The sequence below is a fragment of the Cupressus sempervirens genome, chromosome 11 (genome assembly GCF_028749045.1).
Source record: "Cupressus sempervirens isolate cs-2001-9-10 chromosome 11, ASM2874904v1, whole genome shotgun sequence".
Classification (NCBI taxonomy): domain Eukaryota; kingdom Viridiplantae; phylum Streptophyta; class Pinopsida; order Cupressales; family Cupressaceae; genus Cupressus; species Cupressus sempervirens.
The window spans coordinates 322643964-322670636 of NC_143128.1; the positions used below are offsets into that span (position 1 = coordinate 322643964).

Consider the following 26673-nt stretch of genomic DNA (forward strand, 5'->3'; position numbering starts at 1 on the left):
GTGTAATGTGGAAATTGGTTGGGTATTTTAGCTATTAAAGAAGGTATAGTAAGATTACTTTATGGTTGTGGGAAGGTAGGGCTTTAAGATAAAAGATTCAATATAGACAAGGGTCAGTAACAAGTGGGGAAATCATAGTTCAAATTCACTAATTTAGAAGATTGTGTTGAGTTGTTAGTTGGGACAAGTTTGAATCCTTAAGGATATAACAGATGTCACCATATAGATTTGGGTGTCCAAAGGGTAAGTTGGGGGATTATTTTCAAAGACACTTTACTTGTTATTCAAAGCATGTTGTGGTGATGTTTTGTTATGAGGTGATCTAAAATTGCATCACTGATAAACTCTAGTCACTAATAGCAAGAGACTTCTGATGAGGGTCTTGAGGAATGTGTAATTGCTTCAATGAACAAGCTTCTCTCATTGATCTTATAATTCAATTAACCTTCTAACTTATCAAAATCAATGCTCCTTGCCACAGATTCTGGTCTACAAACATAGCCTCAGAACATGATTAAAATTTAGACACGAGAATCTTTTTTAGTCTCCTTTTGTGATTCTATGAAATATATGACATATGAGGTAGTAAAGAATTCTTTTGAAATTTCGAAAAAAATCCAATAAGTTTGTGTAATCTTTCTTTAGTACTCATTCATGCTCCTCACACCTATTTTTCTTTTATAAACCTATACTTAAGAAAAAAAAACTCTCCTTCTTATATGTATTACTCTTTTTTACCTATTCTAAAATTCACAATATGAACGTACTTAGTATGAACATATTCAATATTTCTATAAACTTTGATAAGAAACTTCTAAGATTTCTTGAGCCAATTTTTTACAATATATATTCAATAAATGGATATCTTTTACAAACTTTTTAGAGCTAATATTGTTTCTCCAAGAAATATCCATCCATGTTTCCTATTATTTTGAAAGAAACAGACAATGTAGTAAGTGTTGACTACCTTAAATACTCTTGGGTAGTATTTAATAATGGTATATACTCCAATAATTGCATTGGTAACAAACCATACAAATGCTACAAGAGAGAACATAAAACTCACTTTACCCATACCAAATCTTTGAACAAGGAAGAGTAGAACAAGGATTATAGCAGAAACACCCACAACAACACCTACATAAAATATAGTTTTCAGTAATTTTTCTTAGTTCACTCCATACAAGCCAATATTGAGATAAATATATTTTGGGATTGTAAATTATGCTAAGACTCATGAAACAAAGTCAATTTTTTTATGTCTCACCATTGGTCAGTTTAGAGTTCTATGACTGAATTCCTTCGATAGTAGACATCATTGCTCAATGTTTGCAAGAATAAACAAAATTAGCCAATGATGAGAGGCTTGATTGAACCCTCTATAACATAATCCCCAAAATTAAGAGGACTCTTAGAAAAACAAAAAATACTTAATTTACAACCAGACCTAAAAATGCAGGAGTAAGTGCTCAATCACCAATCACCATGCAGGTGCCAATCATCACAAAACTAAGCAAAATTCTTTGCGCCACTACACTCTTCTCAAGCACTTCCTTTGCCTTGTTGTTAACATTTTGAAAATTATTTTATTTTCCAAAAACATCAAATTGGGATCCAAAGAAAACTATTGGAATTGTGTGCCACCGTTTTCTCCCATATTGACATGCCGACATAATAATGAATATAGAGAAATTGTTCTTCCTAAACAAAATAAAGTAAATTTTGACATCAATCATTATAAAAAGAGATAAATTATAATTTCAGTGGTTAGCAACATATAGAAGATATCAAATATGTTCAATAATATATTTTGTACCTTCTCCATGATCATCTGCTCTGATAACAATGAAGACATACTTCATGAGAACGAGTGTTAATGACTAGTATATGATGCTCAAATATCCCAAAATATCAACTTCCTCTAGACTTGCAATATGAAGAGAATTGAAGGTATAAATGGGCAAAGTCCCAACATCTCCATAGATAACTATGAGCATTTCATAGGCTAGCCACAAGGTCCCCCACTTTCCAACATCCTGTATTCACTCAAAACAAAACAAGAACATCACGTCACCTATATAAGAGAAGTTTGTGATCAATTTGCAATTTTTTTCTTGGAATCATTTTATGATACAAGAAATTGAAAATAAAAGGAAAAAGATTGGAGGTTTTGCCTATTTCTGCTAAACTAACAGAATAAATGATTTCACATTGCATAATATGTTGCTTGGTTTCTGACTCATCCTTGGTGAAATCTAGCTTACAAAGTTGCTACCAGTTCTTACATTCGGTGTTTTTTAATCCTTCTTTCTGATTGATGAACCATAATTGTTTTGCAACTCACTTACGATTTTCCTTTACAGAAGCCTGCCCTCCAAGATTTGTAGAATTGAATTTGGGGCTCACCAAAGCTTTTTTTTTAATAGATCTAGTATTTTTTCTAAGGAGCTGTTGATGATCCTTTTAAAGAAACTTCTAGTTAGAGGAGTAGCTATGGGTGAATTATGTTTTGTTGAGTCTATCAAAATATTCTTGGTACTGAGAATGTTTTTCTTAGTCAATGAGCTAAATCCTTTTCGAGTTGTATTCATTGCAATATTATAATCCATGTCTCCTCCTCAATAGAAAAACATCCAATATGCTCTTGAACTTGATTTGCAAACAAGTTGGAGTCTATGTCCAAGGAATTAGTAACACATCTATCAAATAATATTCCAACTGCAGGGGTCAATGAATCTAAATAATCAGTCTTTGATGGATATCCCTTCCCCCAACATTTGATGGAGTTTTTTGAGTGATCACTGGAGTCTGAGGAAAGATAAGCCCATCACGCATTTGATGGTGTGAAATTTCTACACTTCAACATTTGATTTATTGGGGTGAACAAGTAAAGAGAATTGTGAAAATTTGTAGCTTCCTTATCCCTATTCACAAGGTTATCCATTTCTTGACACTTTATAGGCTTTCCTGCTATTGTGTAAGTCTTCCCCATTTTGAATCCAAGTGATATTTCTATTTCATGTAGGGACCCTAATCTTGTGCTTGGAAAAGGATTGTCATGATTAGTTGAATCAACAACATTTCTTGTTGAGGAAAACATGTGGTATGACTCCATCTTGCCTTGCATCCCTAGAATGTCTCCCAAACCTTTTGCAAGTCTATCATTTGTAACTTCACACAGACAATTTGCTTCCAGACTAGACTATAGTCAAAATTAATTGGAAGGCTTCTTATTAACTGCAACTGACTCACTTAAACCATGTTGACCCATTTCTATAACCACCAAGCCCCTTCTAGAAAGAGAACTATGAGACATAGCTCTATGTCATTCTCAAAGCTCTTCACTTGCTTTACTTCTATTTACATATGATGACCAAAGCATGAAGCCTCTCTGACATCAAAATTAACCGAGGCATTGAAATATTTTTTATTATAAAAAATTCAACTAGCCATCGCAATTGCGATGACACGTTATGATAGTTACCCGTCACTTGCACAACATAGCTGTCATAAGAGTATTGCAATTGTGACAACATGATCCAATAGATAAATGTTTCTTGTACAACATAACTATTGCATTGACATCAAAATTGTGATGATTGACTAGAAGCTTAAATGATCGTAATTACGATGGTATAGTATCACAATTGCAACACCATCAATATGATCTATTGTCACTTCCTTCTTCCAAGTTATGACAATGTTAGTCATCACCATTATGATGGATCTATTCGTTGTCGCAATTTGTGATAGCAAAAGTTTGACAGTTGTCTAACAAGAGCCAATTCGTGGTTTTGTTGCTAAGGTGACGGGTAGACATCGCAATTGCGACGACCTACCATCACAATTCAGGTCCAAATACAATAGTGGATAGAAGAAGCAACTGCAGAGAGAATTAGAGAGAACGATTCCTCTAGATGATGTATGTGGGGAGAAGCCCTATTTGACCCACAATATGTGTGTGAATTCACACCCATACATTTTAGATTATCACAAACTTTAGGAAAGACACAAGAGAAATCCAAGCCTCTAACCAACATTGAAGAAGGAAGTTCAAACAAATTTATTCTCAAATAATCACATTGTGTATCATTGTGTTCCTTATCCAAAAAATCCTTTGTGACCATAGTGATGGGAAAAATTGACTTATTTATATTAATTCTTTTTGCTATCTAATCTAAATGATATGTCTTCTTTGGGGTGGATTTCTATTTAATCAGGGATTGGACATTACATTGCACATAAGTGGTCCTCTTATCTAGTAGCGTGTCACAATTATGGCACACATTGGTGGTGTCTCCACCACTATATGTTGGATCTAGATGCCCCAAATGGACATGCTCTTGATGTTAACTGGGAATTCGTAAGTCATATTAATGAGAATGCAAAGCTTGATTGATGATGAGGGATTAGAATATGGAGAATCATCCATTTGAAGGAAGATACTGAACTTACTAGAAAGACACTCCAGAATATCCAACTCTCTGTACTTAAGAGGAAGTTGGGGGAGGTGAATTTAGAAAGGTACAAATCTAGAATCAAACTTGGTATAATTGAAGTTTGGGCCCCAGGGTTGCATCCATAACTCAAATCCCTCATGAATCCATGACTTTTTTTGAATACCAAGTCTTTTTCTTCCACAGAGTAAAAAAGGCTTAAGAAAATTCTAGATTTCTCATCAATATAAAAAACTTGTGATAGACCATTCCATTCATCAAACAACATATCCTTTAAGTAAGAAATATAAAAAAAATTATTCCAAAACTTACATATTAGACTACGAGCTTTCAATTCTGCAAAAGGGGGTAACACTTGATGAGAAGAGAATGTGATTTCAGTTGTGCCTTGCTTGAAAAGGTTGTGCTTTATAGTTTCCTTGTCAATGAACTTAGGAAATTTATTTTGAACCTATTGCTTGGCTGTAGGAGGAACAAAAATGGTGGCCTTCAAAGTACATGAAATGAGGGGGCCTCCATTTTGACAAGATTATATGGCATTTGATGATTCACCTACCTCTCTTGAAATAATGCAATCTGAACGTGTGATGGGCTTTTCTTGAAAGGTTGAATAACCAATCGATGGAACTGGTCCCAAAATCCATTTCCATCATGATGGAGGAGTAATAGGAGGGCAATGGTGAAATGATTTGTGTTTTTTTATAGCCCTGCCTTGGATTTTGGCTTTGGCTTTTCCCTAATGATAATGAGAGTTTTCTTTAAAATAGATTTGAAAGGCCTTGAAACTAAATGCTTTGTCAAGGGATTGCCTTCTTCACAAATATCAAATGTTTCCCTGGTATTTTCCACACACCCAATATGTTGAGAAGCAGTTGAGAATGATCTCTATAGTATTATCAGTTGAACAATCAATTTGGAATGAAAGATATTGATGAGATCCCTGATGTGCTTAGCAGATAAACTCCCAATCCTACTAGTGTGTTGAATAACCTACCTTGATTGTGTGTCGTAAAACCCCTATACTAATATTTTCCATTAGAGTTTCTTGGTTTTAATATTTTTTTAGCTTGAATGTCTTCATTGCTCACCTTGTGAGCTCCACTCTTTTTAGTCCTCATAAGTTTTAGTAGCTCAACTTGTATTATTCCATTGGTAGAAGTGTTCATTGAAGGACATGTTTGAATTTGTTTTTCTTTGCCTATGTTGTGATGGTTCTATTTAGGGAACAAAATATGTTGGAGAATTTATTTTGGTTCAATCCTATTTGGGATTTACTCATTATGTTTTGGTCCTATAAATTATTGTGTAATGTATTGTTCATATCTGTTGGTACCATAAGTATTAAAGATGGTGCAACATCTTGGCATGAAAGAAGCATAATGTATTGAGTGAGGTGGTCCATAATCCATTCTTTATATTGGTCCACACATTAGTATGTATATGAGAGGTGGGTGAATCAATATACAACTAACAACTTCAAATTTTGACACTTAATCAGTCTCCTGATACCTATGACTGTTGTCTAACCTATTAGTGAGTAAGCAATAGATTTATCAAGATATCATCATATAAAACAATATTTATCTCATGAAAACCCAATTATGGTAAAAACCATGGTATGTGAGGTGATGCTCACAAAGCTTGCACCTTTCTAGAGTGTGCCTAACCAAGAGCTTATCAGTGTTAAAAGATTACAAAGGAATTGTCAAGTTCCACCCAGTTAAGGGATTTGATGGAAACCTATTAAAGTCTTCCCCAATTTAAAGGTATCCTGATTAAAGGACTTAAGACACAAATGAATTTGTCTCCCTAATAGGTGATTTGATACAAAAGACTGGTTAAAGTCCACCCTCAATGAGATTTGTTGTTGTAGTTATTAGAGAGCAACAAAATAGCTACCAACTTAGTTGTATTGCGATCACTTGTATTCTCTTGGACATGTTGGTGACTTTCCTTGTACTTCCTCCACTTTGTAACTCAGATTTAGTGGCATACATGCTTGGATTCTCTTGGATTTAGCACTTAAGCGCTCAACTTCTACACTCTGCCCTTACCTTCTTCTTCCACCTTTTCATTGGTAATTGTGCTTAGCCTATATTTTGGATTTTTTGATGCAATCCACACTTGTTCATATTGAAATGAATGACTATATATGTTCCTTGCTTTCTCTTTCTCAAACCCTAATTTGTGAATACAAATTCTAATTCAACAACCTCTATTAGACATGTTCTCCATTCTCTATTTTGTGTTGCATTCATAGGTAACATGTCAAGTGTACTTTCCTGACATGGAAAGTCACGGGTCCTTGGTGACTTCAACTTGCTTGCTAGGAAGATTCAAATTTGAATTCTCATGCCCATATTTTCATTGAAACTAGATGTGACAATTACTCCACTATTCTTTGAGGTGTTAGGCCAACTTCACCTACTTGTTGATGCGTTTAGTCTCAGGTATCCTTCCCTCTTTTCTTCAACTATGAAGACTTCCCTTCAACATGTCTATGCCACTTACTTTTCCTCATTTTGTCTTCATGTTTACCTATCTTGGCCCCTGGATTGTCACCATTATGCACTTAGCCCGAGTTGACTAAGTAGAATGTGACAGCTATTAATCTTCACTAGTCTCTTTCTTATCTAGCTCCAATCTTGTCCTCCTATGAATTAAATAAACTTATGTTCTTTCCTTATCTCATTAGTTATCTTTCATTTACTGGTATGCACTTGAGTCTTGTGTTGACATTAATGTCAACACTCTTTCTTACCCATCTCATCGCTATGCTCCACTAATCTCGCAGCACATGATTCCTTTTAGTCAGTTATTCCAACACTTTACCACTATGGAGATGCTTTGGTGTGACCTATTTCAAATTAGTTTAGGATAACTTGATTGATGGTATCAAGTAGTATAAGAAGGGCAATGATCTTAGTTATTGAAAAGTATGCATTATGCTTGTGTGTGAGCAATATGCATAGTGAATGCAAATTAGACAAAGGAAAATCTATATATTAACAATCATGCAAGTTGGTGCAATTGGTAGTAGACCATTATATCCTTGATGTAATGTAGTGTGTTATTGACAGTAACTCCCGTGGTGGATTTTTAATTCTCTCTTTTTATATTCTAGTATAAGCTTGATTATATTGGCAACAATCCTACTTGTATTGGTAGTTATCCACTTTTGTATCTTTGGGTGGTTAGCCCAACCAATAGTGAGCCAAGCTACAATGATCAAACTTATAGTGAATCATCTATAAAATCCACCTTGAATAGTGTCACCTCAATTGCTGTTAATTTCAATAGAATTAACTTCTCTGTGGTTTTCCCTAGTTTGGGTTTCCATGTAAGTTCTGGTGTTCATCGTGTGCTTTCATATTTATATTTGTAATATATTTCTAAATTCATCAAGTATATACTATTTCAGAAAAAAAAGCTTATGTGGAATATTGATTCACTCCTCTTAGTTATTTAACCTGTTCAATAGGTTCTATTTAATTAGAGTGTTGACTTTTCTATAGATATCCCAACCTTCTACCAATTTCATGAGAAATTAGGACATCCTTAGCTTAATGAAGTAAATATTATTCCTTCTCAATTTCATAAGCATTTTAAGTTCACTAGCAATGGGGAGGTTATAACAACTTGTCATGGGCTTTTTCAGCCTTGGCTAATCATGGAAACTTTACACTTGATTACCCTAGTGCAGCACAATCTTTGATATCTCATGAAGGTATGCTTTTCTTGTCTTACCAAAAGTTCAAAGGCAATAAGATCTATAACTTATCCAGTTGAGGTCGTTTGCCCCCTTCTTTTGAATATATAGATATAGATATAGTTTTCCTACTTTTGCATCCTGGATGTAGACTTATTCCTACTACTACTAGTCCTCCATTTATGTTATTGTTTATCCTCCTTAAAATTATAGGAAAAAGCATCCAATGTCTTCCTTCTTTTAGCCCAATGTTATTTCTTGTAGTCCTTCATCCTTTCCTAGATAAAATAAAGAAAACAAGTCCATGTTGAGTAATCCCAAACCTTCTCTTGTGCAAGTTTTGAGTTGCAACAAGAGAAATCATAGTGTGAGAGAATGCCAAAAAAAAGTTCATGTTAAAGGTCGTAATCCTACTTCCTAAAGTGTTTCTTTTCCTAATCTTTCAAGTTTTTCCTCAATTCCCTTTACTACACTCTTACTTGAGCCAATAAATGAGCTTCATCATGATCTACCTTGGCAAAGGTTGAAAGTGATTAAGTATAATGATTCTTCTTCATTTTCACCCTACACAAGATCTCATATTATGATTAATTTAGATGATGATGTTGCTAACAACATTGAATTGATTCTGATGATACATCCATAATTGTTGAGATTAATTATTAGTTTTTTACTAGATGTTTAAAAAGGTCTTGAAAGGATGCTAAAACCATTTACATCAAAATCAAATAGTGGTGCAAGGAGGGATGAACAACTAGGGCCAAAGGAACACCTAACTGTCCAACCACCTCACTAAGTAAAAACAATGGAAGCAAAACACAGAAAACAACACCAAGGAGAGAGAGAACGAATACTTTTATTGATTCATCAAATGTTCAACATACATGCCTAGCTGTGAGGCATTCTAGGTTACGACCGTATACAAAATATAACCCTAAATTCTATCTTCAACTTCAAACTCGCAACATCTGCTCTCACTCCTAGTCCTCTAAGCTCTACCTAAAGCTAAACCAAATACCTCTACTTATACTTGCCAAAACGACTTACAAAAGATTCTAGAACATTACATCAAAGAAAGGTCAACCTTAAAATGGCCAACGCTCATCCGCAGACAAGATCCTATCAATAAATTCACAAACTAAATTAAATACAAGAGTTAGCTCCAACTGAGAACTGAACACAGACAAACTTGGTCAAAGAAGGACCTGAGCATCAATAACAACAGGTTCACTCAGTGCATGAAGGATCACTTGGTTAGCACAAGAACAACTTGGTTCACTCTGATGGAACTCAATCACCAAAGGAACAACTAGGTTCACACTAAAGAGCTTGACAAGGTCTAAAAAGAACTCGGTTTGAACTATTATAATGAACAAAAGTGCAGAATAAAAGGCAACCCAGGATGCTTTTGCATCAAATAATTGCCTAAAAAAGAAAGCATTAGGAAACCAACAAAAAATCAATTACTAACAATCACAAAAAATAACATATAGTGTACTGATTAGAACATCTGAACCCCTTCATTGTCTTTAGATATCGTGAATAGAGAAGAAAGAAGAGCAAGTATATTAGATTAGTCACATGTTATTTTCAATGTTTGAAAAAATATTAACCCATCTCCAAGTGACTTGCGTATAGATTCACATTAGAGTATAGTCCTTATTTGGCTCTTGCGATGACTCCATCCACCAAACTTGTTGTTGCTCCTCTAGTAACTTTCCAAGCTTCTCAAAATGATGTTGAGCAAGACTGAGAAGTACATGATTTGCTATAATAGCTCAATTTTATAGTGAATATCTTTTACATTTCTCCTTCTTTGTTAAGTGATCCCCGTGATGCGATGCTTGGCATGTCTATGTGTTTTGTTAAGCTCTATTTGGATGATTGTTATTTCTCTATTGGTGCAAGGAAATGAAGGGATCAAACCTATTGTGATATTTCGTTAATTGCATTATATTTCCTCTATATGTTGTTTATATTTTTTTCTTCTGTAAAAGTAATTTTGTTGTACATATGCTGTTGTATCATCTAGTTGAGGATAAATGTAAAAGCAAAGCATTGAGATCTCTTCCATGTCGACCCTCCAAAACTTGTGTTATTCTTCCATTATGCTTGGTGCATGCTACAACATCCATTTTTTTAGCCACCTTGTTTGAGGTTATTTGACAAACTGAGGTTTTCCTTTGCAATCTCTAGAGTCAATAAGCATACATAAATTGTGCTAGTTTGGTTTAGATCATGTGTGTGTGTGTGTGTGTGTGTGTGTGAGAGAGAGAGAGAGAGAGAGAGAGAGAGAGAGAGAGAGAGAGAGAGAGAGTAACAATCACCTTACTAGGTTAGGAAGTCATGATATCTCTCAATCTCTCATAGTAAGTCACATCTTATTGGCCCAAGAAGCCACATGTTGTTCTCTTCTTCCCTCTCATATGCTCCATACGTGGGTAACCTATCTTGATCATATTATTCCTTTTATCTTGACACTTGAGATAGATGAGATCTTGAGTCCCCAGGGGGCTTGGCATTTTCTTGTCCTTCTTATATCTTGGTGAAAGTTTTTTTGATGCTATCTTATACTTTATCAAGAGTCTTATAATGAGGTCATACTCACACTAAAGTGGGTGCAAAATTTAGTTTCACATAATATATACTTATAGATTTATATTCTCTCCTAGCTTTCACTTAAATGCTTATATTATTTGCCGTTTATTTAACTAGTCTCGCTCATCCCAAAGCCTAATATTGTGTGTATAGTATTATTTAGACTCCTCCAACCTCTAATCCAACCCTCTAGGATTAGACCAAGGTTCCTAACATTGTAGTCCCAATGAACTCTGATGGTATACACCATAGTCCCCTTAGACGATGACTAAGTGCTAATGTCTAGCTGAAAAGGGTCCAAAGTTAAATTTTCAATGATTGAATTTTCGTAAGCAACAAAACATTTTCCATGTCAAATATCTTATTATTTAGACTCCTCCAACCTCTAATCCAACCCTCTAGGATTAGACCAAGGTTCCTAACATCGTAGTCCCAATGAACTATGGTGGTATACACCATAGTCCCCTTAGACGATGACTAAGTGCTAATGTCTAGTTGGAAAGGGTCCAAAGTTAAATTTTCAATGATTGAATTTTCGTAAGCAACAAAACATTTTCCATGTCAATCTTGCTTTAAGATTTTCACACGCTTCTATGAAGTTGAATATAAAAGTAGGTCTCACCATCTTCATATCATACATTCAAAAAGAAAAGTGGGTAACCAAGCATGCCTATTCTATAACATGGAGGTGGTTGAAATGGAATATCATTTTATCATGGAGTACCTAACTTATGACATGAAATTTGAATATAGAATTTTTTTTAGAAGATGATGATGTAAACTATTTGTTTGATGGAAAACAATTAGAAAGAACTACAAACTTGATTATCATTCCATCAAGAAATTACAATCTGTTTAAGTTCTCAACCATTCTGCCAAAAATATTTACTTACTTACAGCTTTGACCTCATCCACGTTACTAGAATATTTCTTTCGTTCATTCAGAATTCATCTCTAGTTGTCCTGGTCATCTCTAAGACATACTAAATTTAAATCAGCCGAGGTGTTCAAAATTGGGTTTCCGAAAAGTTTTTCCGCGAAGTTTTGAGCGCTGGCAGGCGATGGCTTGGAGGAGAAGCTTCTCTACGATCATCTCAAGATCATGGAGACCTCAGCCTCAGCATTGCCTTTCTCCTCAACATTTTCTTTCTTTCTCTGCAACTTCTGGCGGGTAAGTCTTATTTCTCCACGATTTCATTCGATGACGATACTACTATGTGATAGATTAGGAAGTACAAAGACGATGTGATTCTCAACTATTGGAATTAGGGTAAATGGGAAGAGCACGGACAAAAGAACGTTTTCGATCCCAAAACATATATCTTACTCCAGTTTTAATGTAACCTTGCGTATAAAATTTTGCTTAGCAGGATTAATATACTACTTTGTTACCTAATATAGTGTAAAATTATTCCCCATGCATACGGACACCTACTGAGTTGCTGAATGACGGTAGATTTGGACATCCCTTGAGAATTACACGAACCTACTGATTTTTCATTTAATACGATAAGCTAAAACTCCTTAAAATAATTTATCTTACTTTTTGTTTTTGCTGTAAAATTCTTTGATTTTTAAGCAGAGGGAAGTGATATGGCCAAACATACGAAGCCGTCTCGGTAAAACTTTACTCTACAGCTGCACCCACCCTCATTTTAAGGTGGTCTGTTCGGTTATTGCATCCCATTTCTACAGGGGAGCAAACTTAAGAGGGTTTAAATGCATGCCATCATCATGGCAAGTGCTACTTTACCACTACATGGTCTGCACGATGTCCCTCTGCATTATGAACATAGATGAAATTACTTCTTTCTATATATAAACTTTGCACGGGCACATTACTTTGGTATACAGATTTTATTTGGGTTTAATTGCATCTTTTGATTGCCAATGTAGAGAAGATGTGTGCATGTTGGTTACCTTGTCTTGCTTTTAAATTTGTCCTATAATTACATTAAATGTCGATGGAACTTATGTCAACACATGATCTTTTGTATAAATTTAATGCTGATGCATCAAAAGAAGCTTCCACCCAATGTAACCTTGGTACTCGGGTACGTCGGGACGCTAGGATGGGGAGAAAATGGGCCTCATTTTTGGGACGATGGGGGACAACGGCAAGGGGAGGATGGGAAAGGAAGGGGTGTTGTATAGTATACATATAAAACTTGAAATGCTTGTTATGAACTGACCTTAGTAGAACATACGAAATTAAAATACTTGAACATAGCAAAATTGCAACATGAACTAGAACCATTGAACATTCAACATAGTAATTTTCAAAAATCAAAATTCAAATAGAAATTCAAGTACCCATCCCAGCGGCAACATGATTGTGGAATGGCGGAGGTGGGGGTACTTGGGTATGCAAGTACCTGGTGTGGGGACGTCTCGAGGATGGGTACTTCAAGTTTTGGGAGGGGGTGTGAGTCCACGTGTTACACTGATTCCACCTAAACATCTTATTCGGTGCATTTCCATGGAGGTACTGCAAGTGCATTGAATATGTGCTTGCTTATTAAACAATGTTGAAACCAAATACAAGAGTTTGTGATCTTGCTGACTTGGATCTAGCAACATGTCCAATTGAATATACCAGTAAGAAATACTGTTATAAGCACATAAATAAGTGGCATGCAACCTTTTAACTTGATTGACACATTTCATCACAGTTCTAAGAACTTGTTCTACCAAGGGGCTGTACTTATGTTTGATGAGGCTTATCAATTAAAGGTTTTCAATTTTTGCTACTGCAAATGAGATGAGCGACAAGGTCCAACAGGAAGAGATTTTTGTAGAGTGTGGACAGAGTCAAAACATTTGAGTGCACCTAGATAACAACAGAAAGTGGCTCCAAAAGTTATTGGGGCAAATTATGTTTGAGTTTTATAAATAGAAACCCTTGTTACAACATTAATTGATTCTTCATGACAATACCTCTGGCAATCCTTTCAGTTTGTAGGTTTTTTATAGTGGGAGTGCAATCATTGTGATTGAGATGAACTGAAACCAATTTAATGCTACTTTTATGTGCTAATTTCATAAAGAACAAAACCTTTATAGCTGAAACAATTTTTAAGCGTCATTATACCTTTCTATCACCACTTTTGAATTTGGAAACTATCTCGACCTTGTTTTCAGTTACATTTTGTAGTGAAGTTTTCACACCGTCACTCCATTGCAAATGGGGGACCCCCTCTTTTTGCTTTGGCAGTAGGAGGATTGGTCATAGTAATTTTGAAGTCTCCAAGTCTCAGATATGAGTTTGAACTAGAGAACCAAAAATTGTCATGCAAATCAGTGATTCGATTTAGCCTGGGTGATTTTTCCTGAGCCGGTGAATTGGATCGCCTATTTTTTCCCATGAATTGCCATGAATCACCATGAATTGGCTTGAAAAATCAGGCAGCCCAATTAGGTAATTTAAAAACATAAAAAAATACAACTATTTTTAATGATTTTTTAAAACATTTCTCTTTCTTATAATCCTAAAAGGCCTTCTATTTGTTGAGTATGACAAAAAGCGAGGAAAAGTGAAGAGATAGACTTGAGTTGGAAATAGTGCAGATAGACTTGTTTTTTCATTTTGTTTACAAATAGACATGCGTTTCATGGATCTTCATCTTACATACATTTATGACAAAAAGCGAGGAAAAGTGACGAGATAGACTTGAGCTGGAGATAGTGCAGATAGACTTGTTTTTTCATTTTGTTTACAAATAGACATAGGTTTCATGGATCTTCTATTAAGATAATATCTTATACTTTCTATAATAGTCAACTATTTGTCTATAGTCCGTCTTTCAGTCTAGATAGGAATGTTTCCTATCCCATCTCTTTTTTCTTCAGTCCAGATAGGAATGTTTCCTATCCTGTCTCTAGTTTTGTTTCTAATTCTGTCTTCAGTCTACGTTGTTTCTAAAAAGAAACAACGTCCTTGTAATTCTTTATAAGGAACACATTTGTTCCTTTATTTATCAATCAATCATCCGGAAATCCGTTAATCTGCCAACTCATCTTGAATCTTGTAACATGGTATCAGAGCAAGGTTGAATTTTTTTTGAAAATAATAATTTCTTATTGAAATTATCTGAACCTTATTTTCGAAATTATTCATTCTCTAAATTATTCAAGCTCGAATCTGCAAAAACGCAACTTCAACTTGCTCGCATCTTTTATGTTTTGCTCGTTTTTGACTGGAAATCGCGAGCCGTGTTTTGCAGTTTTTTTTCCTGAATCTGCAACAAAAAACGTGTCTGTAACACCATTTTTTGGTTCGAAATCCTCATCTCTACTGCTCTATCAGTCCATCAGTCCCTATTCTGAAAAGAAAAGTCTGATTTTTCACAGAAAATCGACATTTTTCTGCAAATCCGACCTTCAAATCCGCCGATTAGGGTTTTGCTCGAAACCCTAATTTTTGGGGTCGAAAAAGTATTTTGTTTGTAGATTCTTGGTGGGTTTTACGAGAGCTCAACTGGGTTGTCGTCCGTTTTTTCTGGGTGCCTCGATTTTTTTGCCTCGATTTTCGAGCCAGCGGATCTAAAAAACGACAGCAGATTCCTTTTGGATTTTTCGAGCTCTCTTTTGGGTCATTCTCTGATTCTTCTGGGTCTTTCGTATTTTTGCCTCAAAGAACATGCCTTCACAGATTTTCACAATTTTTCATTGAAAAACGTGCCATGGCATCTCTGACAAATATTTTGCTCGAACATAATTCCAAATTCAATGGTCGCAATTATGGAACCTGGAAGCAGCGCATCATCGCAATCTTCGAATATCGAAACACCGATCAACTTGTTCTGGGTGTTACGCAGCGTCCGACTTCTTCGAGTCCTGATCAAGGCAAAGCTGCATTTTTCGCCTTCTGAATCTGTTTCTGTTTTTATGGGTTTGTTGATTTTCTCCTCAAAAATCATTTCAAGTTGTTTGTAATACGCAAGGTTGTGTGAGATTCTAGGTTTGTTGATTTTCTTCTCAAAAATCATTTCAAGTTGTTTGTAATACGCAAGGTTGCGTGAGATTCTGGGTTTGTTGATTTTGTCCTCAAAAATCATTTCAAGTTGTCTGTAATACGCAAGGTTGCGTGAGATTCTGGGTTTGTTGATTTTGTTCTCAAAAATCATTTCAAGTTGTCTGTAATACGCAAGGTTGTGTGAGATTTTGGGTTTGTTGATTTTCTCCTCAAAAATCATTTCAAGTTGTCTGTAATACGCAAGGTTGCGTGAGATTCTGGGTTTGTTGATTTTCTCCTCAAAAATCATTTCAAGTTGTCTGTAATACGCAAGGTTGTGTGAGATTCTGGGTTTTACCGTTTTTCCACAAAAACGAAGTTTTGTAAATGCAACTTATTTTGAGTCATAGCACTCTTCTGGCAAAGCTTCTTGGTTTCAGCATTCTGTAGATCCAGGGAGGGTCTCAATTATCACAAAATGTTCCAACATCCGTACGTTGACCATTAAGGGAGGGTATTAAGATAATATCTTATACTTTCTATAATAGTCAACTACTTGTCTATAGTCCGTCTTTCAGTCTAGATAGGAATGTTTCTTATCCCGTCTCTTTTTTCTTTAGTCTAGATAGGAATGTTTCCTATCCTGTCTCTAGTTTTGTTTCTAATTCCGTCGTCAATCTACGTTGTTTCTTTTAGAAACAACGTCCTTGTAATTCTTTATAAGGAACACATTTGTTCCTCTATTTATCAATCAATCATCCAGAAATCCGTTAATCTGCCAACTCTTCTTGAATCTTGTAACATCTTCATCTTACGTACATTTATGATTTGATCTCATTAGTTTTATGGATCTTTATCTTACATACATTTATGATTTGACAACATTCATAATTCTATATATTTGTGTCATATGATCCTATGTTTTCTATTTACTTCAGCTACAAATTACAATTTACATTTTACTTGTGTTGAATTTATCATTTATGTAACTATGTTCTTTGTTTATGTATGTTAGCTTCTATTTGATGATGTTATTGTGTTTTTAATTAATATTCAATAAAGGGTGCATGAAATAAGTTTTTAAATTGCTAAAATCTCTAAATTTCAAGGGTTTTTTTCACTTTGCTGATTCATAGCCGATTTGTAGCATAGTTCGATCTGATTCATGAGTCGAGTTGGCCTTCCCGATTTTGAGCCAATTCTTAGTTCTGGTTCTTTGGTTTGAACAACTTTTGTTGGGTAGCCAAGTCAATCGGGGATATGCGTGACGTTTGGGTTAAATCGGTCAAGGAATTGGGACTAGAGTCCAGAGGTTTGTGACAAATTGAATTAGAATCCTTGGAAAATCCTTGTTCTAGTTTCAATTTCATCCTAGAAGATCAAGGAAAGTTGTGGGAGATAACACTGATGGAGGTGTGCTGTATCCTAAAGTTTGGCTAAGTCTGGGGATTTTTTTAGAAACTCCCAAAATCTGGAAGCTTTATTATAACTCATATGAGCCTGAAACCACTCTCAAACATCCTGACAATATTTATATAAATTTGTAGCTGCAATAAAGATTTTTATCTCTAGGAGTTAATATTGTATTTAATCACCTTCAGCTGAAAATGACACTTATGATAAATTGTAACATTAAATATTAAGACATGTGTCATACAACATGTGTTGAGCCATGGAAATACGAAGAGTTGCATTTGATAATAAAGAGTCATATTTTGGGAAACTCAAGAGATCTTTGGCTGGAATGTGAAGTGTCTCTCATTATGTTATGAATATTGTGTCAAGCAAAAGACTTTGTACACTTGAATTTCATTATCAATAAAATGATCCTTTGTTGTGTGTGGCTGGATTTTTCCCGTCATTCTCGAAAGGGTTTTCCCAAGATATATTCTGGTGTATTTTTGTATCTGTGTTATGTTTTCCTTATTGCTGTTTGTCATATCTTTTTGGGCTTATTCCAATAGTTTTCAGGTAGTGAAGTTTTCACACTATCACTCCATTGTACATGGGGACCCCCTCTTTTTGCTTTGGCAGTAGGAGTAGTGGTTGTGTAATTTTGAAGTCTCCAAGTTTGTGAGATGAGTTTGAACAACTTTGGCTTGCTATGTAGCCAAGTCAATCGGGGATATGTGTGAGATCTGGGCTAAATTGGTCAAGGATGTGGGACTAGAGTACAAAGATTTATGACAAATTGAATTAGAATCCTCGGAAAATCCTTGTTCTAGTTTCAATTTCATCCTAGAAGGTCAAGGAAAGTTGGGGGAGATAACATCGATGGAGGTGTGCTAAATTCTAAAATTTGGCTAAGTCTGGGGTTTTTTTAGAAACTCCCAAAATCTGGAATCTTTATTATAACTCATATGAACCCGAAACCGCTTTCAAATATCATAATAGTATTTATTAATGCCGATACACATTCTATAATGGCACAAAGGGTGGAGTGGGATGGTGTGATCGTGATTACGTTAACATTTATCTTTTTAGGTAAAATTTGACAACCCTTTACATGTCAAAATCATTATATTTCCATTTACACGTCAAAGTCATAATATTTATTATTATTTTTTTTGGTCGGTAAAAGAAGATTTTATTAATTGAAATCGGGAGGAGCTTGCCTCGAAGCAAGAGTGGAAACAAGGGTTTCACCAACCCTTCCAAAGATTTGAAGCAACAAAAAACCTGAAAACCAAAAAACCTCCCTAAACATGAAATTGTAAACATCTTGGCCCCTCTTTTATATGGGATTTGAGCACCATATCTAATTTCTTTGGAACCCTCACCTTTTTTCTCTTGACCACATGCCATCCATCTTCAACTGTAGCAGCCTCTACCTGCCACTGGACTGAGTTAACCACAGATTCACTCCTACCATCCATCTTCGCTGAATAATTATTTGCGGCATCACTAATATTTGCTACCAAATGCTCCTATGCATGATGTCCATTCACTCTTTCCCTCTCTCTTCCATTAGGTGTTGATACCTCATCTTGATGAGGCACACCTGGGACTTCCAATACACTTTCATTTGCCTTCCTACAAGTGAGATCTTGTCGAGGGGAAGCCACTTTAGGGGCATGTGAACAGTCTTCAGACACAACTTGAGAGAAACTCTTTTGTTTTTCAACTTTTTTCTCAACCATATAATGCCGATTTGATACATCTTTCCACAATGTTGCAATCTTAGATGCTCGTACATTTTTACAATCTACAACTACATGCCCTGTATGGAAACATCTTCTACATTTGAAGGAAATCCCTTCATAGTTAGTGGATTGAACTTAACAACCTTGAGACAAATCGATAGAAATTTCAGCCGAAAAACTATCAGAAATATCCATTTCAACTAGAATGTGAGCATAAGCAGAATGAAGAAGATTGGAGGAGTTGTCATCTACCATTAGAAAACACCTAAAGAATCACCAATAGTCTCCAACAACGAATCAAACTAGAGATGAAGGGGCAGATTCAGAAGATGAACCCAAAGAGGAATTCTATCAAATTCCTCTGTAGAAGGACAAAAATTAGGATCCTAGGTCGTCAGCATCAAAGAAAACTTGTCCTCCCAACTCCAAAAATGTTCACACTTTATTCTCTTTTTGTCCTAAGCATTTTCAAAATCAATAATAAAGAACCCTTTTGTTGCAGGATAAATTTGAACATACCCGTCCAACATAGGCTCTCAATGCTCTGAAATCTAGAGGTGAAGCTCTTTCAGGCTTGGCTAGAACCCTAAAAAAGTGCAATAACTCCTAATTCAGAAAAAATTGAGAGATTGTGAGCAATCTCATTCTTTGCTTCCACATTCACATCTAAACTCAACATCTTTGAAGGGTGAAGGACCTGTCCTAGACCATCCCTCTGTTGGTTTTCACTGTCAGACAAAAACCCACGAACTCCATTGTTCAACCCCGTCTGAGGATGCATAGCATCAAACTTACTCACGGGCTAACCATCCTTTCCCCCATCATCGGAACCCCACTTCTCTGTCTGTCTTGGTTGGCTCGTGTGTCATGCCCTAAACCCACTTCTCCCCTTACTCTCGTGGGAATCCGATTGTTGCATAGGGGGCACCGATCCTTCCATTTTGGAATGGGGCAATGACTTGACGACCTGCATCCGTCCCACAACTCTTACTGCCTTTCACAAACCCCAACCATGACCTCCAACATGTACCGCATAGTCATCCCTACAAAAACTAGAGGGTTCCTCTGATGGAAACTGAAAGTAGGCGTTTGCATCTGCGAACGCAGAGGCTCCCATTCCTCTGAACGTTTGTAAGCAAGCTTTCTCTGAGCAACCTACATAGTCGACCCAATAGAGCGATGGAAAGACATCGAGTGCACCTGCACATTTTTAGAAATCCTTGTTGGAGATTTCAAACAACTTTGGAGCGCCATTCTTAAGTAGTAGTTTTTTTTTCATAATATTTATTATTAACAAAGTATAAATTTAAAAGTAGTTTAATAAAAACTACATAAAATATTTGCTAAAATTATAAAGATAAATAAGTGGAAATACACGGAAATATAAATATTATTAGATGTAGTAAATTCATTTTTAATCTTTTTGTAATGGATATCTATCGACATTTCTTTAGATAGATTTTTTAAATATATCTATACTAGTATAAGATATAACTTAAATATTGTAACTTCTACTTAAGTGTTATACTATATATATATGTTTTATTTTCACTGTAAGAGTGCTGAATTGAATCAAGGGATTGAGAGAAGGTCGGATGTCGACAGCCCCTCACTCTAGTTGGATTGAGAGTGAATCGGTTTCCGAACCTCTCTCATTCCAGCTGAGACTTCCATCCCAAGATTCTGCCCCTCTACTTGCACACTTTTTGAATGATTTTGTGGTTTGGAAATGAGAGGACTAAAGGTGCAAATCAAATTTTTCCGAAGTATAAACACAAGGGAATGGGACCAGGTTAGATTCTGACCTTCTCTCATTCTAGTGGGATCAAGAGCAGATCAGATTCCAACCTTGTCTTGTTCCCAAATATAAATGCTAACCTAAGTTTTATGCTCTCACATCGAGGCAAACATATCATTTCATGGGTAAAAGGGGTGCTTAAAATGAGTGAAAACAAGAATAAAATTCAGTCCTCCATGAACATGATCAGATTTGAAGCATCAAAAAGACAAAACTTTCATTAAAATATGAAAAATCAGACAAAAGAATTGGTCATGATCCGAATTTCAAGCAAACATAGACCTCCCAAGCAAGCAAATTTGGGCATGAAAAACAAACATTGAAGAAAAGTGGATGTGGTTGCTGCAAGTAAATAATATGGGATTGAGAGAAGGTGGGATTCCGACCTTCCCTCATTTCAGTGGGATTGAGACAAGGCTGAATTCCGACCCTCCAAGTAACTCGCCCCTTATCTTAGGAAAAATTCAGATCGCTTGGGCTTCAATTTTGGTGATTAAAACAAGTTCTCCAAGACAATATAAATTTCATTTCCTCTCACGATCAAGTCTGATTTAGACTTGCAATGATGAAAGTCTAAGCATGAGGTTGGAAATCACCAAAAGGGAAGAGGATCATTGTTTTTTTAAGGTAGAAAAAAAAAAAAAAAATTATCTAAAAGCCAAGTTATATGGGATTGAGAGATCATTGGATTCTGACCTTCCCCCATTCCAATGGGATTGAGACCAGGTCGGATTCACCTCTCTTCCTCCCACTCACAAACAAAAGAACATCAGACTTCCACCAATTTTTGCAATGAAAAACATGCTCAATCCAACAATGGTCACCTTTTTTATGATTAAATTATGCAAAAAACTAAAATATTTTAAATTTAATCACTAAAATTCAGATTCATGCCCAAGTTGGCCTTAACCAAATGACATAGCTTTTCACCCCAAGGTGCCTTAATAAAGGAGGAGATTCATTTTATTTGCAATCTTGCCAAGTGCAGATTGGACTACTAATAGCAAAACTCACCATAAGAATGAATGAATGATTTTAATAACGTCCACGAGGCCAAAGCAGCTTATGGGATGTGCCTGCTAACAACTAGCCTAATCCAATTATACTTCTTTGACTAATTCTTCTCTTCTTCAGTGTATTTTGATGATTAGGTTTGCAGTCTTATTTAGCTGCTTTTCCTCGAAGACGTGGCCCATACTGTTCTTTTCTAGCATCTTTGAGTATTCGGATCTGATGTCATTGTACGCTAGGCAGTCCATGACGAAGTGATGTTCTGTTTCAATTGTCCCCGTGTCACAGAATAGGCATGTCCTATCTTCCCATTCTTCTTTTGGCACTTTCCATCTACCCATCTCGCATCTCAGTTGATGGGAGCTAGTTCTAAGCTGGTCTATAAGCATTTTAGCCTTCCACTTAATGGTCGCGCCTAGATATCCCTTTTCCTCGTGACATGTGTTGGGGTTAAATTCCTTAATATAGTGAAATTTTTTCCTCCCCATGCGCCTTGTCCACATGATGTTACAATATCTTTCGCGAACAAACTTCTTGATGTCTTCTGTACCATGTGGGCAACTATGAATGTTGATGTCCCACTTTTGCATCCATTTATTGTTATGCTTCATCCATGTGTTTTTTCTCCTTTCTAACTTTTCTCCAATGACTAGCTTAGGCCAGCAATGATTTCCCATGCTCTATGTTTTCTATAAGTAACATAACAGTCGGACCATTGCAACAACTTCCAAAGGGAAGGCACCCACTTCAGCTAATAATAACTTGCAAGACACCGAGGTTTTGATTTTAAGGCTGTTGATGATAAGGTGCTTTTGTATTCTTTCTACTTGTCTCCATTTCTGATCCAACAGGCTGCTGGCCCAAATTTTGCATCCATACAAGATCACCGGTGTGACAAGCAGCCCAAATAATATTTTCATTGTCTTCCAATCGCAGAGTTTGCATTCCTACACTTATTCTGTAAAGAATACAAGGCCTTCTAACCTCCTTGAATCCTTTGGATCTGCACGTTTCCCAGTTGAGTTTGTTCTGGAGGTCTATTCCCAAGTATTTGTATTCATTCACAATCTCTAAAGGGTTACCCTTAAAGAGAAAAGTGCCTAGGGGTCTTTTGTTTCTTTTCAGCGAGAAGATCATAACTTTGGTTTTGCTGGTGGTGACTTCCATAACCACCTCTTGGCAAAAGCTTTCTAACGCCTTCAAGTGCTCTCTCAAACCATTGGCTCTCTTGGCAATAATGATGAGGTCATCCGTATATAACAGTAGTTTTATTACATAACTAGCTAGCTGAACCCCCTCGCCACTGGTTCTATCTAACCATTCTTCCAGCATGCCAATGTAGAGTCCAAACAAGGTTGGGGATAGCAGGTACCCTTGTTTGACCCCTATGTCGTTGCCAAAGCATTCTGATAGTCCATCCATAGTTCTGATTTTGGCCTTAACCAGCTCATATAATCTGTGTACTGTTGTCCTTAGCACCATAGGTATTCCCAGCTCTTCCATTCTTTTCCAAAGTTTGTGACGAGGCACTGTGTAGGCCCTTTTGAAGTCCACAAAACAGCAAAAAGCCTCATCCCGTGGGGTCCCATATTTTCTCAATTAAGTATCTAAGAGTCGCCTCGTGATCAATAGTGGAGTGTTTTGGTCTAAAGCCCGCTTGTCCTTTTGCTCTTTTTTCCTCTGTTTCGGCCCATTTGCTAATTTTGCGTTCTATCATGCTTTCAAATAGCTTGTCGAGAAGAGGATTAATCACGATGGTCCCACAATTAGAGGGGTTGTTTGTGTCCCTGCTTTTGTAGATCGGGACCACTACACTAGTCCAATTTTGGGGGAAGCCCTCCTCATTGGCGTTGTTAAAGATGCGGTTGATACGAGGTGCAAGCAAATCAGCCCCACATTTTTAATATTCAGCTTGGAGCCCATCAATGTCCGTCGCTTTACTTGTTGCTAACCTCTTTATGCCTTGGATGATATCATTAATGCTGAATAGATCTTCCATGTGCATAGTTACTGGGGTATCATGTTCCTCTTTCTTGCGTTCATAGAGTGTTTTGGCATATTCCAGCCATTGTGTTCTAGTTATGTTATTCTCTGTCTGCTTTTTTTTTTGTCTGAGCTCATTCCAAAACTTTTTGGGGCTGTTTTTCCCGAGCTTAATCAGCTCAAGTCTTCTTAAGATCACATATTGTTCCTTCTTCCGTCTTAGCAATTTGATATACTCATTTTTTTATTATCCTTTTATCCCTTCATTTTGCCTTTTGTTCTCTTTCATTCATCATCAAACCACGGGTTAGCTGGAAATGTATTCTTAGTGCCTCTTTTGGGTTTAGATCTTTTACATTCCTCGAGAGCATTGTTGATGATTAGAACGAGGTTATCTTTGTCCACATGATGCTATGTGGTAGTATTTGAGTTCTTCTGCTGATTGGTAGATATCCTATTGAGAGAGTTTTGAAAATTTCCTGATTTTCTCGTGTCATTAGGATCCTATCAGCCAAAGGATCTTTTCTTTCCTTGTGCACTTGTCAGACATTTTGTTGATCTTTTATGTGAGTGGCCAGCTTGAGAGAAATTGGATTGTGGTCCGAGTTTAGGCCGAGTGGGCATTCCCCTATCTCAAACTTCAATATCTTTGACTTGTAATTTTGAGAGCAAATGACATAATCCACTACACTTTGTCCATTGTAGGTTTTGCAAGTGATATGTCCTGAATTAGGCCATTTCCTTACCCCATTGCAAATGACCATGTTGTGAAGGCAGCAAACCCCTAGTAATTCTGCCCCAAAGTGATTGACCTTGCCTTTGTCATCTTGTGATTACCTCTCCCAATGTTGGGCCCCCTCTTCTTCTAGCCATACTGGATCACTATTTTCTTTGTACCCTCTTCCAAGATTGAGAGTCTGATTATTTGCCGTCCTAGCATTAAAGTCACCTATGAGCAGAATTTCTCCTAAGGCACTAAATGTAGAAATGTCCTTTTTGAGTGAGGCAAACGGGTCTTCGTGGTCTAGGTGCTTCTTCTTGTAGAAATGTGATCCTTTAGGGGAAAAGTAGCATGCTGCCACCCGAATAGAAACCTGATTTTCTGTTATTTCTATACAGATGTATTGGTTGTTTGCATCTTCTTTCTCTGTGTTGATAAATCTACTCCATGCTTCTTTAATCAAAATGGTAATGCTTTCGTGCCCTTTACCACTTCTTGTCCTTTCATTCCACACCGAGACTTTCCTGTAACCTTCAAACTCTGGAACCTCGCAGCCATCATGTTCATGTGTCTCTGTGAGCAGAATAATGTCTTTGTCCCCTGCTATGGGCCCTAACCCAAGTTGTCTCCTCAACGGGTATCCTCTATAATTCCAGCTAACAATAGTTAAGAATTCCTGGGTGGGCTCTATTTCCTATTTATCTTTTGTTATTTTGTCATTAACATGGGCCTTCCCATTTTGCAGCTATGCCCATTTTCCATTGTCTCTTTGCTATTTTGTCCTTTTCCCATTCTTTTCTCCTTTCCTCTTGTTGGGTTATGGTAAGATCATCGTCAAGATAAATATGTGTTCCTTTGAGGGACCTCTTATTTCTCATAATGTTGTTTTTGTCTTCTGCATTCTTCACCGTCACCCTTACGTGTCTATCTTTGCAGCCCTTTGTCTACCTTCCAATTCTTTGTGTTTGCATAAGCGCTCCATTCCACTCGAATTGGTCTTTTAGGAAGTCTTTTACTAGCTCTTTTGTAGTTTCATGTTCTCCGTAATCTCTTAATCCTTTGATGATGAGGTTTACTGCCCTCTCATTGATCTCTTTTTCTTCCCTAATCTGGCTCCTTATTTGTTTTCCTATGACTTCATTGGGCATATTTGCTGTCCCCCTTACTATGCTGGTCCATGACTTAACTTTTTCCATTTGTTCTCTTATCTGATTCTCTTTTTGTTCCATGGCAGCCATGGCAGATTTTATTTCTTTGATTTGCAAATTCTCATCTTTGTCTCTGACATTTCCTCCTACTTTGTCTCCTACGGTAAATTTTGTCTCCTAATTCTTTCCTGAATAGCATCAGCTTGTACTCCCCTTTTTCCAAGTTGAATTGCAGTTTTTGAGCTTGCTCTCTAAGTATATTGACTTCTTTCGATAACTTCCAATTACTTTTGCTGATCTCTCTCATTTTAATATCTTCCATATGACTCTTCTCTTCTAATGCCAACAATCTTTCTTTCACGAGCACTAGATCATTGATGTATATGTTTGGGTGCCAAGACATGGGTGTTTTTGTGGGGCTGTAGATGTTTGACATCTCATTGTTTATTGCTTTTGGTGGGTGAGATATTTCTATTAAACTCTTGTTTTTTTCAATCTATTGCATTTGTCTCATTTGTTGATCTCAGCAACTATTTTCGTTTGGCAAAATAAGTGTTAGTTTGCCCTTCTTTGCATACTTGATCTTTCTTGCATTCCTTCTCCTGATTATGCCTTTGTATTGTTTTACTTTCACATAAATGTAGTTTCCCCCTAGAGGCAATGCCTCAAGTTGGGAGAAGCCCAATAGGCCCTGTGTTAGATTACTTGTCGATGTTCTAGAGTCAAACAAGTTCCCAAACCCCACTGAGGAGAACATTCCTAGGAGTATCGCAAAACCCCCTTGCTAGGTCAGCCCTAAGATGGGGTTTTGTGGAAGATTATTACCTTGATCTAGAATCGAGTTACTGCTAGGCTCCATACTATGCAATGTTCTTATAACTGGTTGTGATATCTTTATCTCTGATTGATCACCTGGTGTGATATGCTTGAGGTCCTGTTCAACTGGTCGAGTGATGTGCAGTGTTTCTATGACTGGTTGTATGTAATGTTCCCTTTATAAAATAAATTTTAATTAATCTATTGTAATTGGGCCGATTGATTTAATATATCTCGGACCCATTTCTATTTTGTTTCTGTAGTTTGTGTTGTCATTGGCTATCTTTGTACACCCTTGGAAAGTTGTCCTCAACAGGTATTTAAGCTTGTAGGTA

At 36.4% G+C, this 26673-nt stretch overlaps 1 protein-coding gene across 2 annotated transcripts in view; it reads left to right on the forward strand.

Annotated features, from left to right (window-relative positions):
• The first annotated feature begins 11398 nt into the window (after positions 1 to 11398).
• LOC149529408 (cytochrome oxidase complex assembly protein) overlaps positions 11399 to 26673 on the forward strand; it is a 97221-nt gene continuing 81946 nt past the window's right edge. Inside the window, exon 1 of one of the 2 annotated variants that reach the window (XM_089808674.1) lies at positions 11399 to 11935. In XM_089808674.1, coding sequence (XP_089664800.1) covers positions 11826 to 11935 — 110 coding nt within the window. In that variant the 5' untranslated portion in view covers positions 11399 to 11825. The remainder of the gene's footprint in view (positions 11936 to 26673) is intronic. The other variant, XM_089808675.1, reaches the window with a different exon arrangement.